Here is a 14,288-nt window from a genome sequence, read left to right as displayed (position 1 = left end):
CAATATTTACAAAGCACCTCTGATGCCAGGTTTCTCCAGGCAGTGTCAAACATTAAAAATGAGTACAATAGAAAATGTCATAAGATAGATCAAACAAAATAATAGAACAGAAGCAATTAATGTCCATGCACAGTCTGTCTGTACCATCCTAAGATGCCAGTGTGCCAGGCTGAATTAAAAGTGCTTCTTCCACGTGCCAGAATTAGCACATGCCAATAGCTTGGGGGCAGAGAAGAGGGCAGGTTTTCACAGAATGGGCACCAGAACAGAAAAGGCTATCTGGGTCCCCAGGATGTGGCCCAATCTGGAAGGAATTATTGCAGCAACCAGGTGGATTGACATGGGAAAAGGGGTTCTTTTGGGTATTCTGATCCCAGTTGTTTAGTCTTGCAGAGTTAGTAAAGATGAAATCTCCTTTGAGTTGAATTCAGTTCACAGATGTGTTGATAATGTTCTGGGAGGAGTAACCAGAAAGAGGTTTGATTCTATTCCCTTCTTCCAGGATATTGTTTTGATTTCCCAGTCTGGCTCTGGGATTTCCTGGTTGTTCCTTGTCCAAATTCTAATCAGGATTGCCTCTGATTCACTTTTTGAGATCAGCCAAGGTAGTTAGATGCTACCACTCCTGTTTAAAAAAACTTTAGAGAGCAGCTTTGCAATTTTGGGGAAAAATGCAGCTGCTTTTAAAGAGCTGTACAATGTTTGTGTGCACACTGAAACACCTTTTTGGAGTGTGCTCCAACGCAGTGCCCAGTCCTCTTAAACAATGAGGACAGCCTTGAGCTTCAGGCTCATTTGCAGGGGATGCTGTTAGAAAGAACAGATATTGTCCCCTTGCCTTGCCAGAATGAATGGCCCTTTGCAAATTCTTCAAATGCATCTGGTTCAATGTCAGTGAAGTATAGATTGATCTGTTGTACATGGTAGGAATGAGCAACTTCCAAGAGAGATTTGTAGGCTCCCAGCATGACTCCTAGTAATGAGAGGCATCAAAATTTGAGGACTGTTTCCTTTTGCTTTTTTTCCCCCCATAGTATGCGGAAGATGTGTCACTTAAAATCAAGTACATCAATATAAATTTAAGCAATATAGATTTGCTGAACAACACTGGGAAAGAGAACCTGTTGAATTTTGGTTCTTCAGGAATAAATGAAATAAACTTTGCAGCATACCTGTCAGAGGTAAGGGGCTGACTAAACTGTTTTTCTGGTGGCTGGGGTGGGAGAGGGAAAGAGATGGAACATGGTTGAACTTCTGATTCCAGATACCTGACATGGAGCTGTTTTTCGCTTTGCATTACTCTGATAGCTGTAAGAAGCAATTGTTCTGTGCCGTGGCATCAGTACACAGGGCACTTTGCAGCCCTTTGAAAACAAAAGAGGCAGTCGCTTCTGTAGCACTACCGATCAGGCTGCCAAAATCGGGATGGCCAGCAGATGGGAGCAAAGACACAGTGGCTTTTTGCAGACCCTGAGAAGGCTTGCCCATCTTTGTTCTGCTACCAGACGACTCCTGATGTTTTGCTACCACAGACTAACCCTGTGCTCTTCCTACAATGTCTGATGCTGCAGTGATTTTCCTCTCTCTCTCTCTCTCTCTCTAGATTAACAAGAGCATCACCAAAGTTGATCTGTTACTATTTGCTAATGATTTGGAAGCAAGAGCAGACCAGCTGGTAAGTGTGATTCATTGGCATGGAACACTGACTAAGTGGCCTGATAATTCAACAATCTTCCTACAATCTGGATCTGAACGAGTGACACTGTTGTAACGTCTGTCTGTTGAAGCTTCCTTAAAGCATCCAATGTACAGAGCATCCTTCCAACAGTTGTTCTGGGGCTCAAGGCTTTGAGTAGCTTCTTTTGAAACTCATGGGTAATGCTGAGCCCCTGGAACAATTAAGCCTGGTCTGCAGGACATAATCATTCAGGGGAAAAGAGAAATGTTTACGTTAGAGAACTTGTTTTGCTTCTATTAAGACCCCAAGACCATCTAGAATACATTTGGGAAGAATATAGATTTTTACCTTGGACAGGAACATGACAATTTAGAAAATTTGTTCTGTTGTTAATCAGCTGCTGGCCTGCAATCTCATATTTCATATTTATAATGCAACTTCTCAATAGCAGGTATCTCTGCACTTTTTGGTCTACTGGAAAAATGGTTTAGTTTACCTCACGTGAAAGCATGTAATTCTCTTGTTAATATATTATTCTAAGTGGAAGCATTCAGGTGGGGCAAGAAGGAGTATCTCTCATTAATCTGGGGAGCATTTTCCTTGTCTGATACTTGATGAACTATTGCTTTCCTGTTCTTTAAAAAAACAGGATAACTTGTATATTGAAAACTATCCACTGCATATAAAACTGTTTACTTGTATCTCCAGCCCAAAGGAGCATTAGAAAACGCTTTGAAAGGACACGCAAACACGATTCGGCTGATACATAGCCAGCGAGTTGTTCCATTGGAACAAGCAATGGTAAAAAACTTAAACTTGTTCTTGGCATAAGCTATAATATGTCACACTGATAATGTGGAAAGACCTGTTGAAAACACCTGAGTGTGTTCAGCTTGCAGAAGAGATGGTTGAGAGGGACAGGTTGGCTGTCTTCAAATATCTGAGAGACGGTCATGTTCTGGAGAATTTGGACTTCTTCTCACTTGCTCCAGAAGGGAAGACTAAAACGAATGGGATGAAACTTCAAGAATGTCAATACAGAGTAGAGGAAGAACATCTTGTGAGTCAGTAGAACAGGTTACTGCATGGAGTGGTTTCTTCTCCTTCACCGGAGATTTTCAAGCAGAGGCTGGATAAGGGATGGTGTAGTGAATCCTGCAATGTGCAGGAGGCTGAACTTGAGGATCTCATAGGTCCCTTCCAACTCTATGATTCTATTCCATTTGGGAGTTGGGTGACATACAGATTAGGTGGGTGGGTGGGTGGGTGGATGATAGATTTGGAACATAAACAGGGAATTTTCCTCAAAAATTTAGACATGGACTTAATTATCATAAAGGGGACGCGGTGGCGCTGCGGGTTAAACCGCTGAGCTGTCGATCGGAAGGTCGGCGGTTCGAAACCGCGCGGCGGGGTGAGCTCCCGTTGCTCGTCCCAGCTTCTGCACACCAAGCAGTTCGAAAACATGCAAATGTGAGTAGATTAATTGGTACCGCTTCGGCGGGAAGGTAACGGCGTTCCGAGTCGTCATGCTGGCCACATGACCCGGAAGTGTCTATGACAACGCCGGCTCCAAGGCTTTGAAACGGAGATGAGCACCGCCCCCTAGAGTCGGACACGACTGGACTTTACGTCAAGGGAAACCTTTACCTTTACCTTAATTATCATAAAGTGATGCTTAGAATAAAATGGTGCTTTTGTAACCTGCTGGACATTTATAGGCCTCAATTAAACTAGATGATACATTCCTACGTGAACAGAGACTTGGAGTCTTATGTCTGCATTTTCCTCTGGCCCTTAACTGAGAAAGAGATTTTTAGTTTGCTTCTACTTTTAAACTAAACTTCCTTGTTATACCAGCATAGAGGTTCTCTGAAGTTATAGAGGGCCAAGTTGTGAGCTGAACAGTCATGAAGACTGCTGTGGCTTTCTTTATCTTGTCTGATTTCAGGCTTTAATTTGACTTTTTTTCTCTGTGTATATGTGCTAATTTTTTATTCATGTTGCGGTAATCTGTCTTGAAATATCTTCTTCTCTGAAAAGCCTGTTCTGCTTCATTGCTTTTTTTTTTTGCCATCATTTTTCCTGCTGATTAATTCTTAATCATTCTCAATCTTCTATTTCCAAAAACTGGCTGTCAAGAAATACGTTAGAGCTAGGGTAAGTGTTTTCCCGTTCTTAAGCTAAAATTGAATGATTAGTTTAGGCCTGTTTCAAACAGATGGCTGTTCGACTTCAGTATTAAGCATGTAGTTAGGTTTGATTTCAGTGGAAGCGAAGAAAAGCATCAAAGGCTTCACAGTAAATTGCTTTTGCTAATGTTGAACCTTAGTTCAATAGCTAGAAATATTTTTTAAAACATCAAAGCATGTTAAAAGCCAGTGAACACTAGATGCACAGATTTTTGAAGAAAATCCTTTTGGGATACTCCTAAAATGTTGCCGTAGGCACATGCGAAGACCAGTGTTAATGCTGGTGCTTTATAACTGTATAGGGGAATATCTAGTAGCTGATTAAACTACATGATACACAAACTTAACACTGTAAGAGAAAGGAAAATACTTGAATTATGTGTTGCTATAAATGCTGAACTGCTTCATAAGCTTCAGCCCATGTTAAGTTCTTGTACTTTTCTTCCTGAATTGTACAGTTTAAGCATATGCACAGCATCCCATCTCATCCTTGGTCTTCCTGTCCTCTGCTGTTGAAAAAAAAAATAAGCAGAAAAAAAAATCCCCCACTCTCTGCCCTTGAAATAACTGGGGGAAATGGATGAATGTTTGCAAGGCACCCTGACTGCCTTGGCGATCAGAGGAGGACCCGTTAAATTGTATTCCGCAGCACAAGCTGAGCCAGTGGTTAATTAGATCCATTTTCCAAACTGCAAGATGTTATGGGATACAAGGGTTTTCAATTGTTTCAATCTACCATTTGTAGCCATGCTACAGAACAGGAAGTTGGGGAAATGTGCAACCCAAAATACAATCTCATCGTTTGTGTAACATGTAGTTCTGCCCTTTAATAAAAATACTCAGATTTAAGTTAGTGTAGTCCCAATGATTTTGGTGATACAGGGACTTCAAAGTAATGCTAGCAAATAGTCTGTGTTCATCCACTTACTATAATCATCTGTTCCTGTTGCAGATGTAGGACCATCCACCAAACAGGCATAGTAAACTTATGCAGTAATTATATTTTGAATATTACTAAACCAAACTAGTTGTGGTACTGTTGCTGTTGTTCCTTATTTTCATATTTTTAACCAAAGGAACCCCACCTTTGTTGTTTGGTAAATGTTCAAAGCAATGGCATAAAAAAGTGTATGACTCAAGTTATTTGTTGAATACAGTATAAGGTGATAGAGATAAAATCTTCCTTTTGTTTACTTTAAACCAGAGTACCTTAAACCAGAGTATTCGCTTACTGCAGAAAACGTCATCAGAACTTTCAGTAAGTTTTTCTTTCTTTTTTTCCCCAGAATAAATGAACATTTATTTCTCAATGTTTTGCTTATAATAGGCCAAGTGTATGTTTGATTACCTTTGTTAAAAACTAGCTATTGTTTTAATGAACTTTTGAAAGTTTTAATTAAGTATTAAAGAATAGGCAGAAAACTCCAACGTACATTATCTCTATTTAATAGGAAATTAAATAAAAGAGAAGTGGCCTATCCAGAATGCTTTTAAAACATCTTGCTATGGATTTTAACTCATTTTCTCCAAATAACCATGGAGATCTATCGATCGATCGATCGATCTGTCTTTCTGTTGATCTATCTATTGATCTATCAATCTATCTTTCATAACCATTTGCCAAAACCAATACTTTTCAGTACTGATGTATATAAGCATCACTTATTTTCATGCCAACCTGGCTCTACTGGGTGGGCACTGTTTCTAGACCTTGTCATCCCAGTTGGAGGGTTGGCTTGACTTAAGATCTCTCCTGCTGTCTTTCCAGGAAAAAGTGAGAAACGTAATAAGTGCCATTGATGCCACTCAACTTCTTATAAACAACAACGCTTCATTTATAATTGTCCAGGTAAATTTCTTTGTTAGAGTGACCCTTAAAAAAATCCTTACACTGAATATTGCTTGGAATTCTTATATGCCCCTTAACAATGTTTTTTTTTTCCTTTCAAGGAAGCTAAGAAATACATGGATACTATATTAGGTTACTTTGAGCAGTATTCAGAATGGGTGAAGGATTCGGTAAGACGTTTTGGTTTATTCGCTTGTTTTCTCTTCAGTTATGGAAATCTAGATCAAATATAACAGAAGCTGCCTAGAATTGAAATTGCATACATGTTTCTGTCCTAAGAGGGGTGTGGAGAAGCATGATCATGGAGAGTTTTGGGTTTCGAAGGATTAGAAGTCTGTGTCTCATTCTCTTACAGATTACTACGGAAGTAGCAACCTGTAAACCAATTGCAAATGCGATTGATACGGCCGTCGATATTTTTCTGTGCAGCTACGTAACAGATTCATTGGTAAGTGGGAAGTAGAGGAGGCCATTATAGTCTGCAACTGGGTGTTTCAGTAAGAAGTGAATCCCATCTTATTTTTGAGACTTGGAAACTTTATTTATTTATTTGAATTTTTTGGTCGCCCAGCTCCAGTGGGCTCAGTTGCTCCCTTTTGAGATGTGTATAAATGTTGCTTTTGTGTGGAAGTGAAGAAAGTCAGAGAGGAAAGGCAATGCTAGTCTTAGGATTTAAATTCTGGACATTTTAATTTTGAGTCAGGCTTTTCTTTTATTGTTAGCTTATGAAAAGCTTAGGATAGTATGAGCTTGCAGTTTGTATGCATTTATGCTTGTATGTTTATTCCTGTATTTTGACTTTTTTGTATGTATTCTGGTCTTTGAGCAAAATAAATAAATACAGTTAAGACCAAACCCACAATAATCAAGCCTGGACATGATTAACCAGCCTTATTCAAAAGTAAAGGAAGAGCCTGTAAATAAGAAAACATATGCATGCACTAATCTGCATGTCTTTTAGGTATCTGAAAATCCTAAATCAAGAAAAATGATCTTTTTTACTGCTTTTTAAATGCTGAACCAAAGTGGTTTGATCTCTTTAACTTCGATGTAAAGTAAAATTAGTTGTTTGGCTATTTGTAAATCAGATTTTTGGTTTAGACCTCTTCCCAAATCAGAACTTCTCAGGAGAATAATTCTGGGATCTCATAAAACTCAAGTGTTGTGCAAAATGGCAGTTGCCAGATGATTCTGGGAAGCTGATGGCGCGCTTGAAAGCAGGGCCCTTTCTTGCATGATTTTGTCCCTGATACCTCTGCTGTTCAGGGTTTTAGAATCTGCTCTTTGGTTTGGCTGGCTTGGGCTGCCCCATTCCTAGAGGGGTGTCAGAAAGGGCTGTGCAGGGGTTCAGAAGCAAAAGGGAAAAGCTTGATAACTTTCCTGGCTCACCTAGAGGAGCAAAAACAGGCAGGAAGTTGAACGGAAGGCTGAAAGTAAATTTTCCTGCAGCTCCTTTTGGTGGCTTCCGGGCAAGGAAATGGCATATGATCTCATGAGCAGTAAATGTCTTTGGTAAGCCAGAGGACTTAGCAAACCATATTTGAATGTCTGGGTCCCTTGAAACACATTTTCATCCCTCTTCTTCAAACTGAGGTTCTGCTTCTTTATTGCTAGGATACACGTGCTCAAGTGACTCTAGTTTGGCCTTTTATCCAAGGGGAAAAGGATGGATAGCTTTGGGCTGAAAGGGTCACTGCGGAGAAGCCTACAGAAAGGACGAGGAATAGTAGTTGCAGGCAGCTTGGCTTAGATAGGCATCCAATTGTTGCGTTTCCTTTTTGCCTAGAATGCCTTCTGGTTCGGTTTGGGAGGCTGCTGTGTCTTGCTGATCCCTGCCATTATCTGTGCAGTGAAACTAGCCAAATTCTACCGCAGGATGGATACGGAGGACGTGTACGACGAGTAAGTAAGAGTGGGATGAGTCAGAGTAGCCGTTGGCACGAAGGGGTGGCTACAGAAATCGAGCGGTATCTAAATAAGCAGAGGAAGCTGAAGCATTTTTCCAGCTTCACTGAGATAAAGACTAGCTCACGGGTAGCCTTTACGTGATGTTGTAAAAACTTGATGGGACGTTTTTGCTCAGAAACTTTCCTCTAGAATTAGATGAAAGAATGGGATGGGCTGTGCTGTGAGATTTGGGTGCACATAAGGAAAAACGGGCGCTTAAGAGCTGCAGGAAGCATAGGCTGTAACACATGCCCAATGTTTTGGGGTGTTTTGAGGGGAAAAAAACCAAGTGTATTTTTTAAAAAACCCGTAAAAAGCCGCTGCTTTCAAAACCCCAAGTTCCTCCCTCTTGCGATAGAGGATAAGCATCGTAACAAAAGAGGAGGAAAAGATGGTTACAGTTTCTGGAGGTATACGTTGACATCCAAAGCAATTGAAGCTTTATGTGTTTTAGCACCATGGCTCCCCCCCATCCACCCCATAACAACCACTGAAAAAGTCACACAGAACGGTCATCTTTCAGGAGTGCAACTGTGCTTGAGGAACACAGGTAGTCCTCGACTTATGACAACAATGGAACCAGAATTTCTGTTGCTAAGTGATGCAGTAGGAAAGGCCGACTGCATCACTTAGCGACGGCAATCCCTGCAGTCCTGATGCTATCATTAACTGAATCCAACAGTTGTTAGGCGAGGCAACTCCCTGCCGGCTTCCCACAGCCAAAGTCAGTGGGGAGGCCAGCAGGAAGTGGCAAGCCCCAGACCGGCAGGCAGGCAAGTGCAGGGTGGGGGAGGGAGTGAGGGGTGCGCGGAGGGTGCATGAGGGTGCAAGGGGGCGCGTGAGAGGTGCTGCATGGGTGCGGAAGGGTGCATGGGGGGCACAAGTGGCTGGCACAGTGTGAGGGGTTGGGGAGGGTACATGGGTGGGGGAGATTTTCCCCAGCGACTTGCGACCTTCCCTGCCAGCTTCCCCATTGACTTTCTGGAAAGGGTGCAAATGGCGATCACGTGATTGTGGGATGCTCGGCAACCAGTTGTACGTGCTACATTTGCTAGGAATGTCTGCGAGGTATGGCCAAAACAGTCAAAATGGCGGGCACAGTCAAGATGGCAGCACTCCAGAGCAGCAAAGATGGTAAGAGGTGTGGAAGCTAAATCCTACACAGAGCAGTTGAAGGGACTTGGTGTCAGGACCGCAACTAGGGTCTGTGTCACCCGGGGCAAACATGGATTCGGTGCCCATTTTGGTGCCCCCCCAGCGCTCATTTTGGCACCCCGTTACATGCCCCGCTTGCCCCGCCCCCCGTTGCAGCCCTGCTTGGTGCGATTAGCCAAAAGACGAGGAAGCTGAGGGGAGGCGTGATAGCAGCCTTCCGAGAGATGACGGGACGTCACAGGGAAGAGCGGGTGGATTTATTCTCCGGAGCACGCACAACACGTGTAAAAAACAGCCGGACCTTTGATTGCCCCATTATGGCTGCCATCTTGGTTGGTTTTTTCTTTTTATAGAACTTTATTAATTTTCAGAGTAAAGTTAAAATACAAAATACAAAAGATAGAAAAGATAGAAAAAAGTAAAACTATAAAAGTGCAAAAGGGACAGAAAACAGAAACAGAAAGTTACTTCCAACCTTCTCCAATACAGATATACAGTAAATGCATTTACAAATATAATCTCTTACCATTAGTTAAACCTTAGTAACATTATTTCTATCAAATCAAACCATTTAATCATTAAAACTCCAAAATCAAAACAGCGCTGATAAGAGAAAATACCATATCTGGATTTGTTGCTATTTGGCAACCACTTTTAGACTATTTGCTTGTGTCAGAAAAAAAGGAAGTTTTGATTCTGCCATCTTGGTTTTTTGGCCGTACCTTGAAGATACTTGTTCACCCGTTTCCCTTGCCGTAGCTCTTAGTTCACGCCCCACTCTGCGTAATAGGATTTCTCTTTTTCCTCTTGCAGTTCATCTGTCTCAGGGACTTGGCACATTACTTTATGATAGCTGTTTTTACTGATTTTTCACTTGTCTCCACTTTTCCTTTTGTGAACCATTTTCTGTAGGTTTGTCCAGTGTCTTTTCCAACCTTTCCCCCCCTTTTTTTTCTCATTTGTTTCTTCGGGATGAAGACCGCTTTTACATCACCCTTTTGCTAAAAAAAGAGCAGAGAAATACTGCTGTGCCAAATATTCTCTTCTAGAAGTAACATAAGTGATAATTCTTTTTTTCTTATCATTTTTGTAGTGTTGAAACTATGCCCATGAAAAAGTAAGAAAGCTTTATTAATCCTATGGCATGTAAAATGGGAGTGGTTGTGGTTTTGCTTTTTTTTTTTTATGAACTCATTTTAGCATTTTCAAGCATTACATATTTGGATCATTGATTTTTTCTCTCTGTAGCTCTGCCCTATTGATCTACATACATATCTACAAAGTTTTACATTCAAAATATCTTGAAAGGGAAAGTTTTGTAGAATTTCTCTACAATCCCATATATTTCACAGGCTCCAATGAGAGTCTGCTTATTTGCATTGTTTTGTATATCGCAGGATACTAGTTGTGTTGGTATATTCTGTTATTGTTTGTGGTATATGTTGTTTTATGTAACAATTTTTGGAAAGGCAACTGATAACATTTCAAATAAATGCCCTTTTTTAGATTACCATCTTTGTAACCACAGTTGGAATCAAATTGCATTTTGTCATTAACCCACTCCTTTCCTCATATATTCATTTTATTACAGTTTGGAAAATGGTAATAATGGTTATCATAAAGAGCAATTATATGGTATACACAATCCAGTTATGACAAGGTAAACCAGATTTAAAACTACCCACCTTTTAAGCATCCTTAATATATTTTGTATTATTCATGCACATTTCTGCACATTTTAAGTCAGCATCTTTTCTTTTTGCATGATTTTTCCTTGGCTACTTTTTTTTTTTTTTTACATTATGCCCTAAATAATATTAGGTACTATAATTTTAACAGTGGAATAGGATTAATTAGTTAGCAACGGCTCTTGCTTTAAAACAATTTTTTTCCAAAACATTTACTTATTTATTTATATGAAGTTGAAAACATTACATTTAATACTTCTCTTTTTTAATAAAACTATAATAGTTGGTTACTGTCTATAAATTAAAAAGCAGTCTACTTATACCACTATTTTATTTAAAAAAAACAATTGTATAGTTTTAAAAATAAACCTCACCTGTTTTATATACATTAAAAAGCAAAAATGACTAAAAATGAAGAAAGAATAATTGTAGGAAATAAGAGAAATATTAAAAACAAAAAGTGCTGTAAGCTAAACCAGGAAATAAAAAAGAGCAAACCACATGAATTCCTAAATTATATCTGTCTATCATATAAGGGACGCGGTGGCGCTGCGGGTTAAACCGCTGAGCTGTCGATCGGAAGGTCGGCGGTTCGAAACCGCGCGGCGGGGTGAGCTCCCGTTGTTAATCCCAGCTCCTGCACACCAAGCAGTTCGAAAACATGCAAGTGTGAGTAGATTAATTGGTACCGCTTCAGCGGGAAGGTAACGGCGTTCCGTGTCGTCATGCTGGCCACATGACCCGGAAGTGTCCTATGGACAACGCCGGCTCCAAGGCTTAGAAACGGAGATGAGCACCGCCCCCTAGAGTCGGACTCGACTGGACTTTACGTCAAGGGAAACCTTTACCTTTACTATCATATAAAAGCCCATTTATAGATAGATAGATAGATATCAGACTACTAAAATTATATTTGTTCATTTATGTCCATATTATACAACAAGGAATTGAACTTAGACTACGCAAAAGTGTATCCAGCTGATTCCAGGGCTGAGAATTGACAGATTTCATTTTAGCCAACATTCAGAGTCTAGGATACCAGCATTCTTCCATGAGTATCTGATCAGGTTTCTTACCACGGTCCAAGGGCAATACATCCAAAGAGCTTCATAGACTGACAGATTCCAAATTTTTGGAATATACTTTAAGAAAATATTAACTTTTTTGATCTTAAAGTGCCTTCAGAGAACCTAGTTCGCCCTAGCAGCAATGACTAACCAATTAGGAATTACACGTGGGCAAATCCATAACACGTGTCTCAAAGTTCCTCCAGCATGGAAGAGGTGAGAGACGGATTTTTGGAGTAAAACAAGGTTCTCCAACAGTATTTGCTAAGGAAACGGGGTGGGGGCGGGTGGGGGGTGGAGAGTTTGGAAGACAGAAGAAGACGGAGAGAGAGGACTGGACAATTTTGCAGTGAGGTGCAAATTTCTGAAATTGAGAAATTCGGTCCAGAATTCTTCAAACTCCAAATCTGCTTCTCTCACAAATCATTAATATTTCTAATTTTAAAAGTGAACAGACACTGAGAAACCAGTAAGTGAACAAGCTGTGCTCTGTAGGGATATTAACATGGAAATCTGTTGAAAGCATGCTAAGAAAATCAGTATCCTTTCAACCAGCCAGCTTTTTTTCCTTTTATCTCTCCATGGTCAAAAGTATTACTTTAGTTGTTGTTATACCTGAGACAGCTTGGAAACCAGCCCCTGAATTCCTTTTCCCCATTCCTCCATATCAAAGCTTTACAACCGTCGCTTTCTTCCCCTGGTCACAAACCTCTGCTCATCTTCTTTTCCAATCCTGCATGTTCTTGCTTTCACTTCTTAGTGGATTATAAAGAGCTTTATATTTTTGTTAATAAAAAAAAGACAAGGTCGTGATTCCCTGCTGCCCTTTGTGATTGCAAATGCATGTCTTCATTGTGGCTGCTTGTTTTCATTCCTAACCTAGGAATTGGAATAAAACCGTAATAAAGGCCCCCTTTTCACTCTTCAGTGACTGTTCTATATTGCATTGTTCCTGACTTGCCGTATTTATGTAGTATCTCAAGCAGATTTATATTTTTGTGGATTTCTTCTCCCCCGTAGCTCTGTGGAACAGTGGTAACGCAGACTGGAAATAATTAACTGTAAGTTGTGTGGCTTATTTATCTGTTTAAATCTTGATGGCCTTAAAAGGTGGACACCTGGGTTCACGTACATTCTGACAAAGAAGGAAATCTTGCGGAGCCAGACTTCCAGAATCATTTTCAGCCCTTTATAGTGGTGGCCGTTTTCACCTGTGTACAAAATGTATGTGTGTACTTTCACTTCATGTGTGTTTGTGTGCACTGGGAAGCACAGGGCAGGCTGCACAGGCTCTGCTCTGGTTCACATGATGGAGGATGAAGAAGGGAGGGCATCTTAGAATCTGCATCCCCTGTTGGGGATGCATTGGGGGTTGATGATGATGATGATGATGATGATGATGATCATAGCCCCCAGACTGATCCAGCCCATGTTTACATTTGCTTTTTCTTGCCTTGGCTTTGTCTGCCACGTCAGGTTCGGTCCTAGACTTCAGTTTTCAGAGAGAGATCACACGGATGGGTGGACAGGCAGATGACAAGGACCTAGGCCGCTTGATATAATTTCTTTTCAGTGTTCTGTACTGGAAAGATTAAAAGCCCCCCTCAGAGGCACCGGTTCTCATGGAGCCTCTGTCATCGTCTTCATTCGTGATCCTCAACATGGCTGTGCCCCAGTCCAGTTATGCTCAGGTGTCCACCGTCATTGGAAAGCAATTTCACCTTTTTAAATGTCTGATCTCTTGTAATGGGACAGCCCTGGAAGAGCTCTGAATTTTGTCTTGTGGCTTTATTTCCAGCTTCTGGAAAGATTCTCCTCAAGGAAAGCACAGCTGAATCATCCTGTTTGAGGACGGCACAGCCAACCGATTTTGAATAAAAAGAGAATTACTGACTCTTATGTCATAAAGTGAAGACAGGTTAATGGCAATCAGGCCACGTGGCCTTGATTTTTGCTGCCAAGGAACCATTAAAACCTATCAGTTGTGGATTTTGTTCTTGTTTCATAAAATCATTTTCATTTTTTTTTCTTGTACCACATAAATGTAATGAAATAGGGCTGACTGGATATTGTCTTCATTTTATGTTTGCTTCACCTGAACAGTCTGTTCAGAATGACTAAGGTTCTTCTTAAAATGTCCAGTGATGTTTGTACACTATGTAAAGAATTGTTTACATGAATGAAGAATGCATTTGAATACAGAGACTTTTGTATCTGAGTTTTTTACAGCTGTCTCGCAACAGACTTTTAAGTAACATTTGTTATCTTTCATAAGCAACCTGTTCAAAGTGATCAACATTTCTCTGGTGCTGTTAAAAAAGAAGAAGAAAGGAAAGGCAACTATGGAACCAGCATTCTTTCTTGTGCTGTTTTCAGAAATATGAATGTAAATGAAGGCTTATATTACCATTTTCTGAATTCTTATTGAAGACACTATTGTTATTTAAGTTGTAATGTTGTTAAGCTCGAATATTTATTTACGTGGGGAGGTTGATGTATGGCTGATTTGTCTGTCTCTGAACACACACATAGACAAATAAGCAGTGGGGATCTTTTGCAATATAAGAAGATAAGAGATATTCCCAAAAAACCTATCTGGAGCTTCAGCAAACATACACAGCAGACATGATAGATGCACTAAAATGCAACCACTGGCTCACTTTGGTGAAGTATCTAAATATTGTAAACTTCCACATATTCCTAACTTGAATA

The 14,288-nt window shown here is 40.4% G+C and overlaps 1 protein-coding gene across 1 annotated transcript in view; it reads left to right on the top strand.

The window, feature by feature from the left end:
* The window catches only part of PROM1 (prominin 1), a 50,952-nt gene extending 37,823 nt beyond the window's left edge, over positions 1-13,129 (top strand). Inside the window, exons 16-26 of the mRNA XM_063309735.1 lie at positions 1,035-1,181; positions 1,604-1,675; positions 2,387-2,479; positions 5,075-5,128; positions 5,639-5,719; positions 5,821-5,889; positions 6,075-6,167; positions 7,506-7,621; positions 9,915-9,938; positions 10,413-10,481; positions 12,597-13,129. Coding sequence (XP_063165805.1) covers positions 1,035-1,181; positions 1,604-1,675; positions 2,387-2,479; positions 5,075-5,128; positions 5,639-5,719; positions 5,821-5,889; positions 6,075-6,167; positions 7,506-7,621; positions 9,915-9,938; positions 10,413-10,481; positions 12,597-12,615 — 837 coding nt within the window. The 3' untranslated portion in view covers positions 12,616-13,129. The remainder of the gene's footprint in view (positions 1-1,034; positions 1,182-1,603; positions 1,676-2,386; positions 2,480-5,074; positions 5,129-5,638; positions 5,720-5,820; positions 5,890-6,074; positions 6,168-7,505; positions 7,622-9,914; positions 9,939-10,412; positions 10,482-12,596) is intronic.
* The last annotated feature ends 1,159 nt before the right edge of the window (positions 13,130-14,288 follow it).

The sequence above is a fragment of the Candoia aspera genome, chromosome 8 (assembly GCF_035149785.1).
Source record: "Candoia aspera isolate rCanAsp1 chromosome 8, rCanAsp1.hap2, whole genome shotgun sequence".
NCBI lineage: Eukaryota > Metazoa > Chordata > Lepidosauria > Squamata > Boidae > Candoia > Candoia aspera.
The sequence above is the reverse complement of the archived record's forward strand: the minus strand, read 5'-3'. Positions and strand labels throughout refer to the sequence as shown.